The 19,138-nt window shown below is 38.1% G+C and overlaps 1 protein-coding gene across 4 annotated transcripts; it reads left to right on the top strand.

Annotated features, from left to right (window-relative positions):
• The first annotated feature begins 2,716 nt into the window (after nucleotides 1–2,716).
• Nucleotides 2,717–18,733, top strand: LOC109088764 (zinc finger protein ubi-d4-like). Of its 4 annotated transcripts, none has more exons than XM_019102893.2 (12): nucleotides 2,717–2,936; nucleotides 6,977–7,137; nucleotides 8,597–8,704; nucleotides 8,904–9,082; nucleotides 9,197–9,289; nucleotides 9,767–9,848; nucleotides 10,492–10,533; nucleotides 13,875–14,012; nucleotides 14,440–14,571; nucleotides 14,654–14,766; nucleotides 14,974–15,055; nucleotides 16,094–18,733. In XM_019102893.2, exons 1-12 carry the CDS (start codon nucleotides 2,758–2,760, stop codon nucleotides 16,174–16,176), a joined length of 1,392 nt encoding a protein of 463 aa, XP_018958438.1. In that variant the 5' UTR covers nucleotides 2,717–2,757; the 3' UTR covers nucleotides 16,177–18,733. The 4 variants fall into 4 exon arrangements, with proteins under 4 accessions (XP_018958438.1, XP_018958439.1, XP_018958441.1 ...); XM_019102896.2 differs by having other exon boundaries at nucleotides 2,839–2,936; nucleotides 7,045–7,137; XM_042756465.1 differs by lacking the exon at nucleotides 2,717–2,936 and adding an exon at nucleotides 6,857–6,891.
• The last annotated feature ends 405 nt before the right edge of the window (nucleotides 18,734–19,138 follow it).

The raw sequence follows: 19,138 nt of genomic DNA on the forward strand, positions 1-19,138 counted from the left end.
AAAGAACAGATGAAGAGGTTTAAAAAGGGCCTACAAGAGAAACGTGTGCATGCATATAGTTTCCCCTTTAAAATAATAACAATAACAGCCAAATAATATTAATTAAAAAAGGATGCAGTGTCTGGGTTCAGCTGAGAACAGTTTCCACAACATGACATTAAACTAGGCGTAATCAGATTGTATTTTTGATAGCCTTTTTATGTTCTCCAGACCTTTTCAGCACTCTTAACAAAAACTACAGCCAGCTGCTGAGGCCCCAGACCAGCATATCAATCAGAGAACCAGATAATGTCCATTACATGACGTAGAAGGGGTCGAGATTTCCTAGAATTGGGTGAATTCTGACAAATCTTATGTTTTGTACATCACTATGACAAATGTGATTTATATTGAATTAATTTATCCTGATATTTAAACTGAACTCACTGCTGATTTACTTTGTGACGCTGACCATTGAGCAAAACAGCTGCTGAGACGTCATAGTTTTGTCAGATTAACCACTAGCGCCACCTCGTGTCCATTCGTGGACAGTACAACACTAGGAGTTTACAATTTAAAGGTTTTTCTTAACTTAATTTTGCCTGTTTACGAGTGAGTGTTTAATATACAAAATATAACATATTTGGCAATACAGTTAAGTAAACAAATGATAATTAGGCTAATAGCGATTTATGTAGGCTAGTAGTCCTACTTCAAGTGTCATAAGTAGCCTATGTAAGTAGGCTACTTGTATACACGTTAACCCCAGAAAATAATAATATTAACAATAATCCCGGAAGCAGTTTTTTCCCAGCATAATAAAGTGATTAAGAATTTGGTCTGTAAAATGCCAAAAATAGTTTCATCAAAAGTAGTCTATGACTCGTGCACATATTCCAAGTCTTCTGAAGGCATATTTGTGTGATAAATAGACGGAAATTGCATTCGTTGTTTAGCCTACTGAAAATCTGGCATCCACCCTTTGGGAAATTGTTTGAACCATACACTGTAATATATATATATATATATTATATATATTATATTATATTTATATATATATAGAGAGAGAGATAGAGAGAGAGAGAGAGAGACTTTTATTATACTTTTTGCATCTTTTTGGCTTTAATGGCAACCATTACAGTATTTCAGCTTTCTCTTTTTGTGCTCCACAAAAAGAAAGTCGTAAGGTTTTAGAAAGACAACAAATCTCTTCTGTTCGATGCATTATGCTGTGTCTATATTCTACCCAAAACTGGCCCAATCGCGTTTCGAGGGGGTCCCTCGTTAAAAATCGCCTTCCGGAGATACAATACACGTGTTTTGGCAGGGTTCCCCTGGTAAAATTCGCATCTCAGTGGCTAAATATCACATTATTGGGGTCGTTTCTCAACCCGCGGACATGAAAAACAACCTGCGGCAACAGTGTTTTTTTTGCTGCCACTCAAAAAGTATCTTCGACACGTCGAACATTGCCTGCGCTCTGTGGTCCTCCGGCACCCTCCGCAGCATATCTGCAACAGTTTGTCCAAACCGGTCGCTCTCATCATTGCCTTGACACAGTCTCTGTTTGCAGCTCCACCCGCCGTTCCTCCAACTGAGCCTCCAACCGAGCAACCTGCACTTGGACCCAGTCATCTTTTTCTTTTCTCTTCCCTTTTTTGTGCCATTCTTGGACTGGGGGGGGACGGAAGACTGACTGCGGGGACGGAAGACATGTGGGGACGGAAGAGATGGGGATGGGGGGATGGATGGGGAGAGAGATGGCTGCGGGGAGGGGGAGATGGGGGGAAGAGATGGCTGCGTGATGGTGATGGGGGCTACCACTTGGTAATTGGTCATCATCGCTGTTGGCTGGAGGTCTCACATCCGATAAACCAGTGGAGTTTGAGCTGGTATCAGTCCCATCCTGTGATTATGAAAGAAATAGCAAATAGTATAAGTTATATATAAAAGATGATGCATTCATTGTTAATTCATAGATAGATAGAGCTATAATAACTGCATATTCATACATTGCAAATGCTAAATTGTTTCATTTGTATTTTCTGTAAGCCAAATAAAATTACAATCTATTATATTATATAAATACAACCCATTACATATAAATACAACCCATTATACATGCTTTTTGACTCACAGGTATATTATTTTTGCAAAAAATCAATACCCCATGTGGTAGCATTGCTAGTTAAGTTAGCTAACCGAAACACAATAGAGGTACATAAAAGGACGTGCATTATTTACCTTATCGTCAAAGTTTGACTCCGTAAGCCGATGTTTGACATGAGGTGCCAGCCAAGATAGGAATAAATAAAACGCTGGGATTTTTTTTCCTCCTGGATCCCTGCTCCTTGTGGCGAGTTTTTTACGGAGACGAACGTACTTGTCTCGAGAGTTCTTCCATCTCTTCATGCACTCCGCTACATCTAAACCGACGTTGGAGGAAATCTCCCTCCACGAATTCGCTGCCGTCTGGCAGTCTTTGTAATCTCCCGAAGAGGAGTCATACAGATGGGCTGTATTTCCTTCACTTCTTCAATTAATCGCTCTGTCACTTGTTCCATTTCCATGTTGGCTCTTCACTGAATTTCGGAATTTAAAAATGGCGGGCGGTCCAGAGTGCAGAAGGTCATTCCGGAAATGCGTAGGAGGAAACGTGATACTACCAAGCCGACCAATCACAGATCTTGCAGTCCGCGTCGTCGCGACGCGTAGTTACATTTTTTGAGGAGGTGCGCGTCAGGGTACGGCGAAGGGTACGACGTATGGTACACGTCAATGCGTATGCTACGCCGTACCTACTACGCGCACCCGACGCAGAAGTATAAATTGGCCTTTAGAGTGGCCCCTGACCCGCGACCTTCCTCTAAGGGCCTTTCTTTTGCGCACGCGCAGAACACCCGCTGTGAGCGCAGTAGAGCCAAGATGGCGGCGGTGGTGGAGAATGTTGTCAAGCTGTGAGTATTTTTCATCCTTATTTAACTACACATGCCATTTTCATGTTGAACTTTGATATGTAACTTTTAAGTGATAATACAACGTGTTGGACATTTGTATAAATCGCTTAAAGAGAGGCAAAGACACGTGTTTGACAAGGTTATATCCGAGCTCTGGTGAAGTTAGCTGTACTAGCAGCTGCCGTGTCCCGCTGCTGTGATGCTTCATTTAGCTTCCGTCTTTCAGCATGATCACGGAGCAAAGCAGGTAGAAGGCTTTTCTGTTCCTCTACTGAGTGTGTTTATATCAGTGGTATCATAAAGTATCGCAAGAACCATTTTAAGGTACTCAAATGTTTGTTTCGCCTGTTTGTCAGTGCATTTGTTGCTTGGTTGTTCTGCTCAGTTCAGCTGTGGGAGCAGCAGATGTCAGTTTTATTGGATTGCAGTTTTATCATGTGTGAACACGAGAGACTCATATCACATATCCTGAAGCAGGTCACATTTATCTGACGCATGTTTTCATGTTATTAACTAAATAGTTTGACTGAAAGTTCTTTCCATTAATAACCAATGAGACACACGTGATCATCTAATGTATATTAACTGGCCTAGTTCTTGATCTGTTTTTGCTACATCACACTGTCCTGAAACCAGGAAGTACTTCTGGTGCAAACTGAGCTGTTACATGCTAGTATGCTTTCATTTAAATCACAGAATTATCTTTTCAATAAGGAGCTTTTAGAGGAAGGGCAGTGAAATTGTAAAATGGTGAGTTATTACCTTCAAACAGTTTCAGACCTGAGTTTGACAGCCTTGGTATCTCCTGGAAGCACACTTCCTCGTTCAGCCCTCAGTCTTTTTCTGACTGATGAGTTGAGGACACTGTAGCCAAATCTGCAACATTCAGAGAAGAAGATTTGCACATCAAAACACATCAAGAATTGTGTTCTGTCACCATGAGGAATCAGAATCAGAAAGAGCTTTATTGCCAAGTATGCTTGCGCATACAAGGAATTTGTTTTAGTGACAAGATTCCAGAGACGACAACAACACACAGGGAAAAAAAAAAAAAAAGGCAAATAAATTGTATAAACAGTTGTGCTATAGATGATAATGGAATAGAATTGAGTAAGATGCAGGGATGTACCAGGATGGAGGGGTAACAAGTAAACCTAAGGATACTGCACATTTCATTATGTGCAAGTCTATTAAATGACTATCAAGCAGTTTCAGTGAAATTGTCTGTGATTGGAACTAATAAACTACCATCTGGTCACATACTTTATTTTGCAGTATCAAACACTATTCTTCCTTGGAAACCTTGTTTTTACACCTTTTTTAACACCTGTCTCAGTGTTGCGATCTTAAGGGGTCAAGTGAGAAGGGTTTCTATTTCCACTTAGTTTAATAGGTGTTTCCTGTGACCACTTGTGATGTGATCATATATATGTTTCTGGGGTGATTTATTTTTTTTCCTGAACCAGTCAAGTGCAACCTGTAAATAAAAGTTCAGAAATTGCATTGGGTAGATGCTATCTATCAGGCACTGTTATTTTAGTATTGTTCATGTATTAGTTAGTTGATTTATTTTTTAATATTTTAAATTGAGTTTTGAATGCTAAATATTTTACTTGTAGTTTCAGTCATTATGTGCTTTTGTCACATTGCTTCATTTTTAAAATAGATTTTTTTTATTTCAGTCATTTTAGTACTTAAACTTCAAAGTAATTAGTTGCCAAGACAACATTTATCATTTTTGTTATGCATTACATATATATTTTTTCTGTTTATATTTTATTTCAGTGTTATCTCAATTAATAAAAATCTCAATTATCTCAATTTTAGTCAACCATAACAATGCTGCTAACAGGATGTGCTCCAAGTGCTATACTAAGATTAAAGTGACCCTATTATGCCATTTTTAAGGTTCCTAATATTGTTTTGGGAGTCTCCTACTATAGGTTTACATGCGTTCAAGGTCAAACAACGCTTTCATTTTCTCAAAATATGTATTTAATATCACCTCATTTTCCAGCAAGTCTCAGATTATTAGTTCGAAGCAGTTTCAGTCGATATGCCCACTGTCATAGTTCTGTATTTTAAACGCTCGATAGAAAATATAAACATCTATTATTATCATACTTACAGGTTGTGATTCAGTGGAGCAGCTGGTCCAAATAAACTAGATACTGAGCCATCTTTCAAGAGCAAGAATTTTATGAATCTCACAGAGATTAGAGAAGCAGTTGTCAGTAGAATGACGTGTTTGTGGGAGGGTCAAGTTTTTCTCGGCCGGCCAACATAGAACATAGGTGCTCATTATGCAAATATGTTATCCTGTGACGTGTAGCCATCACGGAAGTGGTATTCGAATTACTAACGACTCGTTCAGGCTGTTCAGAGTCAATTCTTTATTTTGGGGAGAGACAATAACTTTTTTTATCATGCACTTTCGACTTTATAACTTTGCAGATTGCTTGCATTCACATTCAGCTACATTACACACTGCATGAAAGGCAATATTCAAAATGGCATAACAGGGGCACTTTAATACCATAAGTATCACACATTCAGGAAATGGGAGTAATAAGTCCTTTGGCAACATAAAAGCAGAGTCACTATTTCACTCTAATCAGAAAAGGAGGGGCACTTTAAGGTCTAGGGTTACTATTTATATTAGCATTGTGTTGTAGGCAATCAGTGCTGTGACTGGTTCTGTTTAACTTTATACCTGGTGTTAAAGGGGTCATGAACTGCCTTTTTTTTTTGTTATTTAGTGCTGTTCTCTTAGGGCCACTTAGAATGTTATCAAGATTTATCAAACATCATACTTTAGAAGTAATAGGCTATTTCTGTCCTGTATTGAGTATTGACCCCCTCATCTGAATGCTCTGTTTGAAAAGGCGTGGCAGGTTGTAGACTCGGAAGTAAACGCTCACTGCTATGATTGGCTACCAGTTGTGTATGTTGTACGTTGATCTTCTGCGGAGGCGGGGTTTAGCCACACTATTACGTCATAAAGTGGCACGTTCCACAACCTGTCGTTTTGGCAGACTGGCTTTAATTTAAGTTGTTTTAGACTAACAAGAAAGTTTGAGTTCTGAAACTTACAGGATGTTTTTGTAGTACAATGACCTCTTATATGTCAAAAGAACAAGGGAATTTTGATTTCTCTGTTCATGACTCCTTTAAAAGATCTGCACAGCTGAAAGTAAATTAAAAAAGCACATTCACAGAATTCATGGCTGTTTATGGTTTTGCATTTGTGGTCATTTTACAACGTGGCTCATCTGATACAGAATTAGTCTTAATGTTTGACAGGTGAATAGGTAGTTATTAGCTGTTGTCTGGAAGGAATCAGAGTGCATTAGTATTTACACCATTTCAGTGTGCTCACATTTCTGACTACCTCTGAACATGGTTTGAAACACGACCCCATTTACACCTGGATTTAGAGCGGTCCATAAAGTGGATCTTAATAGCAGGTGTTCATGTGGAGGTCAGAGTGTCTGGTTTGTGGAATGTGCTTTCCGTTTAAGCAAGAGTCTTTTGAAGCTGCAGCTCTGTCTTTTGGTGTCTTGGAGGCGGACGATCATCCCAGAGATGTTTTGTTGTCTGGGCTTTAAACCCCTCAGAGGTCTTGGTTCTAACACAGCAAAGCTTTAAGCTTTTGTTTCATCCTCTATGACATCAACGCCCGTCTGTGCTCTAATCTCATGGGCTTTAGCTAGCCCGTGCTCTCTCCGGGCCTCTTAGAGGTTGCCGGGGTGATGGGCGGCAGTGGCATCTGCTAAGTGGCTGGAGTGAGAGAGTTACAATGACTGAGCTGCATGCCTGCAAGACCTCCTGCTGCATACAAACACACACGGGTGGCTAAGCTGAACAGGGTTGAGCTGGTTCCAGGGAGGCAGTGGTAGGGTGTGTGTTGACACTATCGCTTGTCGCTGACAAAAATGGCTTCTCTAGACTCCGTGTGAGTTTCAGAAACCACCTCTTGTAGAACTAAGTTTTGATTCAGGTTGTTGCATTTATTGTAGGCCTTGTTTCTCTGTCTGTAGGCTGGGTGAGCAGTATTACAGGGACGCTATGGAGCAGTGTCACAACTATAATGCCCGTTTGTGCGCAGAGAGGAGCGTGAGGATGCCCTTCCTAGACTCTCAGACAGGTGTCGCCCAGAGCAACTGCTACTTCTGGATGGAGAAACGGCACCGAGGACCAGGTGGGACACTAACTCACAGTAATCTGTTTTTTTAAGCGTTGAGTTGACACCAAAATTAGTTCAAACCAATACAATTGTTGTCAAAATACCATAGTTGATATCGATACAAGTTTTAACTATATATTATTTTCATATGCATATATCTAAATACACTACTGTGCAGGTAGGTTTCTTCAAGCATCTTAGAGTAGCCACAATTCTTCTACATTTGGTCTGTCTCAGTTTTTTTTTCTGTTTCTTCAAGTAATCCCAGACAGACTCTATAATGGTGAGATCAGATCTCTGTGTGGAGCACTGGATGTTGTCAGACTCTATGTATACAAAAATCTCACTGGATTACTGCAATTAATGGCAATAGGAATGTTTGGAAATGTAAACTAATATTTTCTACTGACACACTACAGCAAAAGAGAAATAACTGGCTTAAAACCATTTTGTTGGTGAAAATACTAGTGGCCAATGAATTTTGCACAGTAGTGTATATTAACATGATAAAATATTTCAAGTAGACAGTGTTTACATAATTATACAACAATATAATTAATATCTCTATATCTTTTATATATCAACATCTACTAATAATTTTATATACATACACCCCCCCCCCCACACAAACAAATTATTATATAAATATTTCTCAAATAAATAATAAATTGGATTGGAAGTGTTTTTATGCCTTCCCTTATTTTCACATAAAGGCCTTTTCACACTGAGCGTGATGCAAATCGCAGACGAATGGTGCTTTTGCACCGAGTGCGAAAGGATTGATTGCCTTCTGCTAATTCATGCGTACATGCTAGGTGGTGCTGACCAACAACCTCAGATATGTATCTCGTATATGATGTTAACATCGTCCGCTGATCAATACGCAGCATTAAATTAAGATAAAGTTTGGTTCTACACCAGAAACACAAACTATGTATAATGCTTTTTTTTAAATGCTTTTTTTATATATATGGAATAGCAGGAGATATGATCACATGATTGACTCATAACACTTGCACACGTGGAAGAAAACAGACAGTGCTCTTCCGATCACATAATTCAGTGGGAAATTAACAGAAATGATATTCTGTATAAAGAACATGTGAGAATAAATCTGTTCTCAGATACTAATGATAAGAAGAACTCCGCTCCCACTCTCTTCTCTCTTCTTCGGTGTGTTTACACTGGTTTTCGAAACAGCACCACCACTCTTGCCACTCTCACCACTCGTGATGTAATCAAATCTGATTGGATGGCCCATTTCATCATGGAGTGACGGGGAAAAAATCTATACACATGGTGAAAAAATGCCTGCGAATATGCCTTTTTCATGCTGCAAATAATCGTGCCTGTTGTAAATAGCCCCAAAGGGATTTATTATTTTAGTTCAAAACCGTAATCACGCCGAATTTTCACGTTCAGTGTTCAAGACATGACTTACTGTATGTATTTTTCCATGCCTCTCTCCCCAAAGGTGTTGCCCCAGGTCAGTTGTACACATATCCAGCACGACGCTGGAGAAAGAAGAGGAGAGCTAACCCTCCAGAGGACCCTTGTCTAGCCTTCCCATCTCTAAAGCCCGGTAAACAGCCACTCACTTCCTTGGTGTAATAAAAGTTGAGACGTTATTTGAGGCTGTTTTTATGAAATTCCCTGTATGCCATTCATAGATTTGTGTTTAGGTAGTTATGTTTCATTTTCCTGTAATTAATTTTTGATGACATTTCTATCCATCTCTGTGCAGTTGCCTATGGATGTGAATGTGCGTATGTATGTTTCAGAGCTGGATCTGGGGCTTAAGAAGGAGGTTTTCTCCAGTGATGGCAGCAGCTTGGAGGCTCTTCTGAAGGGAGAGCCACTGGATAAAAGATCTGGATTGGAGCTCCGCACAGGGGAGGAGGAGCCCAGCTCTACAGAGTACTCTACTGGGGGACTAAACCCCAGCAGCAGGACCCGTAAAGTACTGAGAAAACCACTTATGATTTTGATTGAAGGTGTCACTGTTGTTATTTTTTTAAATCTCACCTTGCTTAGTTATTCTATCTGATTGGCTTTCATCCTTTTGTCTGTGTAGAAAATTTTGGAGCCAGATGATTTTCTGGATGATCTGGACGATGAAGATTATGAAGAAGATACTCCAAAGAGACGGGGAAAAGGCAAGGGAAAGGTGAACTCTTGAACTTCTAAACTTGCATGCATGTACAAAGTATGTAAACTTACCTAGGGCCCTATCATACACCCGGCACCAGGCAAATGCATTTGTACGAATGGGCGTGCTGGTCTGAAAATGAGATGTGACCTCGCGCATGAGCACAACCTTCCCTCTCTGGAGAAGTGTTCAGTCAGCAAATCTGCCATGGTGCGAGCACAGCCAGCTTTTAAAGGGAATGGGAGATGAGATTAAATGGGTTTATTGCACGTTACGCCCAGAACACACCCATAACTCATTAAGAGAATAGGGACAACTCTTTTAGCCGATCATTTTTCCCATCGTTAAACTAGCAAAAGTGGATTTGGACACGCCCTAAGTGCACTTGTGCCGTGCACTTTAGACCATGCACTTAGATTGTTAAAATATGGCCCCTAATTTGTGCTAGCAAAATGCCTCTAAAAGGTTAAATTTATGATAATATCGGTTTCACAGGGTCGTGGTGTCAGCAGTGCTAGGAAGAAGTTGGAAGCAGCAGCTGCTTTGGAGGATCAGGACAGACCGTATGCCTGTGACAGTGAGTCATATACAGTATTCAGGGAAACCACATGACCCCTCTGTGATCTCATCTGGAGATCGACTTCTCTTTGCTATAAAAAGGCTGAGCTATACTGTAACACATCCAGTCACAATCAAAGATCTGTGTCACCCCTTCTCAGTATAGCTGGTCACGATGAGCTTCACCACATGAAAGCTTGCAAAAAGTACCAAACATTATCATTTTTCCAGGTTTTCATCATTTGACACACTGTACTTGAAAATAATTTCTTAGTCAGCTCTTTACTGTCTACTCATGAAGGCCCGAAGTACAAAAAAAGATTTTTGTTGAAAAGATCTTTCTAAAAAAAAAAAAAGAGCATTCTCCTTTATACTGTATGCTGTAATTTACCAATCCCACATATAGCCTGATTAAACTAGTAAGCTTAGTTTTTTTAAAACCAGAGGACAGTTTCTACTTAATGTCCATTTTGTTTCAGGTTTCATGTTGTTCTTTCATAGTTTTGGATCTCTATTCTCTGCCTTTGTGTCTTTGCCCTTAAATGTGTCATGATACTGTGATGCAGATGTTTTTTATGAGTTTATTTCTGCTGATTCTTGTTGTCAGTCTGAGTCTTTCTGTCTTTCTTTCTCTCCTTTTCTTTCTCTTTTCTCTCTTTCAGACACTTTCAAACAAAAGCATATTTCAAAATCTTCCGAAAGAGGTATATTGCTCTCTTTCTCTCTTTCCATCTAGTTCTCCTATTCTCGTTCTCCTCAGTCTTTTTCTTCTCCTTCCCCACCCGCTCATGTCTTGGTTTCCCTCTTTCTCTTTATTTTGTGTGCATTGCGAACATGATTTGTGCCTGACAAGAATGCACTGAACTTTTATTTGAAACTAGTGGTTATTGATGGCTACATTTTACACATTCAGCTAAGAAAAACTGCCTGAACAGTGTTAAGTCTGACAGCTGCTTCACAGGAAGACATTTCTCCACAGAATTAATTTATTTTTTCCCCCTAAAAAAGCTTTACCGCCTCTGGGCAATGTGAAATGTTCAGACACGTTCAAGCAGGTTGTTTGTGGCAGCATGGCTTAATATAACTTCCCAGATGGATGTACTCTCATATGTTGGATTTTTAATGAATTTTTTTTTGTTATTTTTGGTTTTTATGTGTATATACGATTTTTTTTTTTTTTTTTTTTTTTTTTTTTTTTTACGACCCGCTTGACGACCATCTTACATCATCTTTTAAAAGTGACCCCTATCCGTTTTTTGCATTTACACTATACACTGCTGAAACTACCAAACGTAGACGTTCTGACTCGGAAAAGGAAGTAAAACAGCACAAAATACAATGGATGCAGATGCAAATAAAATTATACAGTGTTTTGCTTTCCACAATATTTTGAAATGTCAACAAAAAAATCAGCCTGCACTGTCTCTTCGCCCCAAAGACTTAAAAGACATGAAACCACCGCATTGCCCCACTGTGTGTATCCTTCGTCCTCCATCGCGCCTATAATAAGTCATGCGATCTCAGTCGGTGGTGTCCACCTGAGTTGATGTCACTTTTTTTTAATGACGTACGACTCGCATTTTCTGGGGAATATCTGATTTGTCTGCTTACATGGCACACACAAATGCACTTATCCGATTCATATCCGATTTATTACCACATATGAATGAGGCCTGAATCCGATCTGAGAAAATCGGAATCCATGCGTTTTTTTCCTGCTTACACGTTCACCGGTCATATCTGATCTGTGCCACATGAGAGGAAAAAAATCGGAATTGGGTCACTTGAACCATGCAGTGTAAATGGGGCCATTGTGACCTGTTTGATAAGAACTTTATACTTAAAACTGTCTGTTTCTAACAGTTTACTCACATGCTTCATATGAATCCGTATCAGCAGGGACCTGGTGATAAAATATTATTATTATTATTATTATTATTATTATTATTATATTTATTAATTTATTTTTAATAAGAGAAATATCTTATGCTCACCAAGCATCTATTTGATTAAAAAAAAACAGTCAGACAGTAACATTATTAGAAGTAATAGTGTTACAGTAAAAAAAAAAAAAAACACCTTTTCTATTTTAATGTTTTAAAATCTGATTTCTGATTCTTGAAATTAAACACTGAATTTTCAGCATCTCTTACTCTAGTTTTCAGTGTCTGATGATTATACAATTATTCTAGTATGCTGATTTGGTGCTCAAAGAAACATTTAATTTTATTATAAATGTTGATATCAACAATAGAAATCTCTTGTAATAATGTAAAAACCTTTACTGTCACATTTGATCAGTTTAATGCGTCCTTGTTGAATAAAAGTATTACTTTCTTTCAAAAGAATAATACTGAACTCACTTTTGAAAAGTTGTGTATATCCATGTCTAGGTCCCAATACATCAATATTTCATTTTGTTTGTTTAGTATGTAGTTAATCAGCTGTCATTCATTGCGATATTTTATTCGTTTCACTTTAATTTGCAATTGATTCTACTGGACATTTCTCATACACTTTCCTCCTCGTACACTTTCTCTGATTGGTGATCAGTCTCCTTTTTCACAAAAACATTTGTGAGAAACATTTATCTTAATTGGATATTATTGTCATAAAATAATTACAATTCTTTAAAATATAACATTTAAATATATACATAGAAATTATTTGGAATGTAAATAGCTTCTCTGCTATTCACCTCTCTTTGTGCTTCATTGCCTGCTCTGTGTTGTCTCTCTGTAACTCTCTCATTTTCCCAGTTTTGCTGCTTGTAACACTCATCCTTCTCTTCACCTCCAGGTCGCTCCGTTTTTCTCATTCCTTTTCTGATTAGAGTGAAATAGTGACTCTGTTTTTATGTTGCCAAAGGACTTATTACTCCCATTTCCTGAATGTGTGATACTTATGGTATTAAAGTGCCCCTGTTATGCCATTTTGAATATTGCCTTTCATGCAGTGTGTAATGTAGCTGTATGTGAATGCAAACGATCTGCAAAGTTGTGAAGACAAAAGTGCATGATAAATAAAGTTATTGTCTCACATATGACAGCCTGAATGAGTCGTTAGCAACATATGTTCTACGTTGGCCGGCCGTGAACAACTTGACCCTGCCCACAAACGCGTCATTCTACTGCTTTTCTAATCTCTGTGAGTTCAAGGCGGGATTCATAAAACTCTTGCTCTTGAAAGATGGCTCAGTATCTAGTTTATTTGGACCAGCTGCTCCACTGTATCACAACCTGTATGTATGATAAATAATAGATGTTTATATTTTCTATCGAGCGTTTAAAATACAGAACTATGACAGTGGCCGTATCGTTTCCGCCACACACTGTATGCCGTAGATCAATCACAACAGACTGGGCCATCTGACCAATCAGAGCAGAGTAGCCTCACGGAAAGGAGGGGTTTAGAGAGAATGAATCTTAGAACTGCTACGAACAAATCATTTTTCAAATCAGTTGTTTGACCTTGAATGCATGTAAATTTATTGTAGGAGACTCCCAAAACAATATTAGGAACCTTAAAAATGGCATAATAGTGGTACTTTATTGGGATAGTTCACTCAAAAGTGAAAGTTGTCATCATGCACTTACCATCATGTTCTGACCAAATAACTTTCTAGTGTCAAAAATGTGAAAGTGTTATCTAACAATGACCAAGCTGGTCTTGTTCATACAGTGAGACTGGTCAGCTATTGTTGTTCACTATTTGCTTTCACTATATTGAAAAAAAAGGGCACTTGGTTCTGTGCAAGCAAATAAGTCATACCATTTTGGAACGACATGGCTGATGTTCATTTTGTGGGACATATTGGGCGATCTTATTAGCAAGCATATTAACATTTGTCATGGTGTTGAAGAATGAGTATTAATAAGCATCAGGAGAGCCAGGAACGGTGGAATGACCTCTCGTGCATGAGAGTGCTTTTAGTGTGAAGCAGCAGTCCCCCATGTGCTTAAGTACAGATCATGTTTCAGTGCATAATGACAATTACAGGTGCTTATACCTTGTCATTGTACTCTGTGTGTGTGTGTGTGTGTAGTCTGTGGGAAGCGTTATAAGAACAGGCCTGGTCTCAGTTATCATTACGCCCACTCACACTTGGCTGAGGAGGAGGGGGAGGAGAAAGATGAGATGGAAATTCGCGAACCAACTCCACCCCGACAAGACGAACCGAAGAGTAAGCAATTAATCATGCTTCTTGTTGCAAGGACTCTGGTAGCTACATAAACAGAGGCCATTTAACTGTCACTTTGAGTGGCATGAAATGTTTTGCAGTGTTTTGGCAATAAAACTAAAAATAAATTTCTTATAAACTAACTGGCTGGCACAGTGTCATTCGCATAAGTATTGACAGAATGGCTTTTATTTCATAACCATGTGAAGTGCTTTGCCTGTCTTCTAAGGTAGCATCCTAAATGAAACCTCATAAGTGGTCAATTTGTAATGCTCTATGTAGGCAGCATCTCACAGGATTTTAAAATGCATAATCAGCGTAATAATTTTAAACAAATGTTTCAGCTTCTAGGGGCAGTGTTGGATTGTGTCATTTTCATTGAACTCTATGATTGATGCTAGGTGTTTTCTGTTCTGTTTTTCTTGGACAGCTCCTAAGAAGGGCCCAGACGGTTTGGCTCTGCCGAACAACTACTGTGATTTTTGTTTGGGAGATTCTAACCTGAACCAGAAAACCGGCCAATCAGAAGAGCTCGTGTCCTGCTCAGACTGTGGCCGTTCTGGTAAAAGAGCCACACACTCACCTGCTTGCTTTCTTTGGATTTTTCTTGACCATATCATCATTGATCTGTTCTCTGTTCTCAGGTCACCCCTCGTGTCTGCAGTTCACTCCAGTGATGATGGCTGCTGTGAAAACCTATCGCTGGCAGTGCATTGAATGCAAGTGTTGCAACATGTGTGGAACCTCAGAAAATGATGTGAGTTTGTTTACCTCTATCGTGCCATAAAGGCATATCAGCTGCATTAATCTATTAAGAACTAGGTAGTATTTGTTTTCTTAAAAAATATTTGAGTTAAAAAAAATTGACTTAACCTCCTAAATGAAAACTTGTCCTGTCCCCCTCTGTTCATTATGCATCCTTATTTGGATTCTCTGTGAAGTAGTGTCATATGCTTTGCCACAGGACCAGCTGTTGTTCTGTGATGACTGTGACCGAGGTTACCACATGTACTGCCTCTCGCCCCCCATGTCTGAACCTCCTGAAGGTAAAGCAACATACAGTCATACACACACCACTGTTAAAGTTTTGGTGTCAGATTTTTTTTTTTAATTTAGCAAGGATGCATTAAATTGATTAAAAAAGTGACAGTAAATACATAGTTACAAAATATTTAATTCAAGTCCCTTTGAATTAAAGAGTCCGGAAGAAAATGAATCTGTTTTTAGCAGTAATAATAAGTAATGTTTCTTGAGCACCAAATCAGCATGTTGGAATGATTTCCAAAAGACCATGTGACACTGAAGACTGGAGTAACGGCTGCAGAAAATTCAGCTTTGCCTTCACAGTAATAAATTACATTTTAAATAAATAAATACATAAAAATAAAAAGAAACTATTTTAAATTGTAATGTTTCACAATATTCTTGTATTTACTGTATTCATGCAGCCTTGGTGAGTAAAGAAAATCTTACCAACCCCAAAATTTTGAACAGTAACCTATGCTTATCGAAAGACATAGAATTGACTTGAGGCTGGAATATACAAGAATTTTGCCCAGATTTGTGCCCCAGTTTACAGACTGGACAAGTTGGCGCTAGTTGTAGAAAGCTAGAGCCAGATTTGAGATTTCACAGACAATCATGTAGTGTATGATGATCACAGACCCTGTTTTTTTTTTTTTTTTTTTTTTTTTTTTTAGCTTCAGACTCTGAATTTATCCAGTGGAGGATATTAAACATGTTTGATATTTTGAGCTGATTTTAGAACACATTGTTTTCATTTGTCCTAGCAAATAGGCATGTGTGTCTGCGTGAGTTTGTTGTGTTTGAAATTACTTGAAAGTCTGGTAATGTGTGATCCTCAGTTGTTTAGTGTACGATAGTGATGTTACTATTTACAAATTCGGCAAGTGTATGATGCCTAGCATTTTTTAAATCTGTAAGATTTTAAAAGTTGTTTAGTGTTTTCCAACCATTATATATTGCTAAATAACACATTTGTTTTGAGGTTCCATTTTAAGAACAATATGAATAAGATATAAGTGTATTATAATAAGTGAATAACTGTATTTAATTCTTTACAGGAAGTTGGAGTTGTCATCTGTGTTTGGCCCTCCTGAAGGAGAAGGCCTCCATATACCAAAATCAGAATGCACCGCCATCGTGATGGCCTTTTTGGAAAGACAGACCCTCTTTCTCATAGTTCCCTCCAAGATTTGTTTGTTCAATTTAAGCAAACGAAATGGTTCAAACAGAAGTTGTAGAGGAACAGAAAAGGGACGACCACCTCGCCCAGGCCCGCAGACACAAATGGAGGGAGAGAAAGAGAGAGGGAGTGAGGAAAAAGTGTGCCCTCCTCCTCTTAATTCTTTCACATCTCAGCAGGTTTGATCTCAGTATGACTGTTACACAGTTCCAGGTTTCAAACTACCCCTGCTCTTTGTTTTCAACTATTAGCCCCCCACAACTAACACAGTACTTCCATACCAAACGTCAAAGCCAGTCAGAAACAAGCTTGACCCTTACAGCAGTACAGACATGGAGGAAGTCACTATGAGAAAATTATGACTCTGTTTTTGAGTTCCTGCTCATATTAGACCTGATATTTCCACCTGTTTCTGCAGACACTGTTTAACAGAAAACAAATAATAAACCACGGCTTGTATCTGCCAAAATAAATATAGCATACTCAGCCATATCCAAAATACTCTGTACTGACACTATGCTTATCATGGAGAGAAATAGTTGAAACCAATCAGCATGCCAATGCTTGTTCATAATAAGCGAAATAGAAAAGAAACAATAATGTGTTTTTGTATATTTATATATTTGTATAGCATATAAAAGTGTGTTATATTTAAGATCTTAAACAATAGAAATGGCTCATTATTATGTTAGGAGTTGCTTGGGGATTTTTTTCATAATGATAGCATCTACATATGCCACCGAAGCACAGAGTCTAGCAGTCAGTGTGTGAGCTCTTTACTAATTAATGGGTTAATGGTTCAGGTAAAGGTAGTGATTTTGAATTATATTTTTATATGATTCATTTTTGTGCTTTTAGGTGTCATTAGGATGTTCAGAAATCAGTACAAATTGAGTGAATGATAGTTGTTTGAGATGACTGGTAAATGAGGAATAGGATTTAGAGAGAGGAATGAAAAAGTCTAGTTTAAAAGAACGTCCAGAAACTATAATAATTGCTGGCAATTAATCGAGATATAGAACAATGTATTGCAGACTACACTGAGATCAGTTTGTGAATGTTCATAGTTTGGTAGATTTTACCAAGAATGGTGAATCCCTTTCAAAGTAATTCTGAAGGATTTGCTGTTGAGTACATGATAGAGTCGTCAAGTGTAAGGAAATACGTGGACAGAAACTTCAATGCCATAATTGTCATGTTTACTGTGATTACGTTTCATTGATTACAGTCATACATATATGACATGCGTTTTATTCATATGCATTCTTTTATCAAATGGAAATTCATCAAATCAAATTGCCAATTGCCAGCTTGTGTAGGATATTGAGCAAAAGTTCTTCTGGCACTCAAAAACTGAAGGGTCTGTCTCTAGATGTGTACTACGTTAAATAAGAGCATTACAGTTTTTCTGGAAAAAAATACAAAAAACAAAAACACAGCAATATCCAGAAACCACCCTTGAGGAAGAGAGATGTCAGAATGACTGTGAGCACCACATGGTTGGTTAGCCAGTAGGGATGTGACGAGATCTCGCGAGAACGTGCCGATATTCTTGCAAAACAATTTGTTGTTTACATATAGTTTATTGCTGTATATAATTCATTAGAATAAAAGTTTATTTTCATGAAGCACAAGTTGATTTCAAAATGCACCTACATTTTTTGCATTTTGTGGTTTTCAGTTGAATGAAAGACTGTTTTTCCTCAATGAGGAAATCATTGAGGATTTCTTCAAAAAAGTCTAAAAATCTCATCTCGTTCTCGTGAACCCAGTCTCGTGTCTCGTCTCATCTTGTCACACCCCTATTAGCCAGTAAATCTATTTTAGTGTAGCTTAACCGAGAGACTGATTTTTATCCTTTTTGGCATCAGATGTGTGCCATTTAAATTAATTTTTTTAAGAAAACTGAAAAAAAAAAATTGTCATCCTTTAAAGTAATAATTCAGACAAAAATTAAATTCTGTCATTTACTCACAAACCGGTAAAGCTTTCATCTGTGGGACATGAAACGTCTTGTCTTGGTCACCATTTACTCCCATTGTATGGGAAGAAAAATGTTTGGTTCCCAACATTCTTCAAAATATCATCTTTAGCGTTCTACAGAAGAAAGTTAATCATTCAGGTTTTGAATGGCATGAGGGTGAGTAAACGGTGACAGAATTTTCCTTTCTTTTGGCTGAGCTGTCCCTTTAATTAGGAATTTAATTATGGTAGTGAAGACCGAGAGCTTTGTGAGCAAGGTTGTTCAAGTGACCCAGGGCTAAATCCAATACAACACAGATGTGAAGTGTGGTATTTGCTAAATTTGCCAAAGCTTAGTTCGACTTCCTAGAGCAAGCTGAGGCAGATATACAGCCTGCTTCAAATGTTCCCCTATTTTCCTGTCTTCTATAGCCATTTATCTCCGCAATCCAGCCAAAACTTCCTTTGTTTAAAGAATAAATCTGGAGCACTGCATGCAGATGGCTCTTTTAACCCTGTTCTTTGTAAATGTATACTGAATGAAGAAATGAATTGACCTGAGATGAGTTCTGTGTACTCTGTAAGTCTTCAGTTTCTAAATAACTGCAGACCCCCATAAACATTTAGGCTTGTATCAGATACTGATACATTAATTATTGCTCATGGCATTCATAACGTACAGGATCTTATCAATGTTTTATTTTTGATTCTCAGTTTAGTTACTGCATGTTTACCTTACATGGTCATTTATACATAACACATAACATTTAGCTTACACTCACTCTGTTGTAGTCTCACAGTACCAACATAGTAAAGGATTATGGGAAATTTGATAATTTAGCTTCATGGTATCAGCCAACTAACTATTATTAAAACAATTAGAAAATATAACCGTTTACTTTTCCTGAATCTTTCTGAAAACTACACCGTTTATCTAGAAAGAAAGTGGCCATTTATTTTA

Source organism: Cyprinus carpio, chromosome A5, assembly GCF_018340385.1.
Source record: "Cyprinus carpio isolate SPL01 chromosome A5, ASM1834038v1, whole genome shotgun sequence".
In the NCBI taxonomy this organism is placed as follows: Eukaryota; Metazoa; Chordata; class Actinopteri; order Cypriniformes; family Cyprinidae; genus Cyprinus; species Cyprinus carpio.

What these genes read in the sequence shown, in the direction of transcription:
- LOC109088764 (XM_019102893.2), top strand. Translation starts at nt 2,758, where the DNA reads ATGCGTATGCTACGCCGTACCTACTACGCGCACCCGACGCAGAAGTAT. An exon ending in TTCAAAATCTTCCGAAAGAG is followed by an intron (nt 10,534 to 13,874) that starts GTATATTGCTCT and finishes GTGTGTGTGTAG; the next exon opens with TCTGTGGGAAGCGTTATAAG. An exon ending in GTGGAACCTCAGAAAATGAT is followed by an intron (nt 14,767 to 14,973) that starts GTGAGTTTGTTT and finishes GCTTTGCCACAG; the next exon opens with GACCAGCTGTTGTTCTGTGA.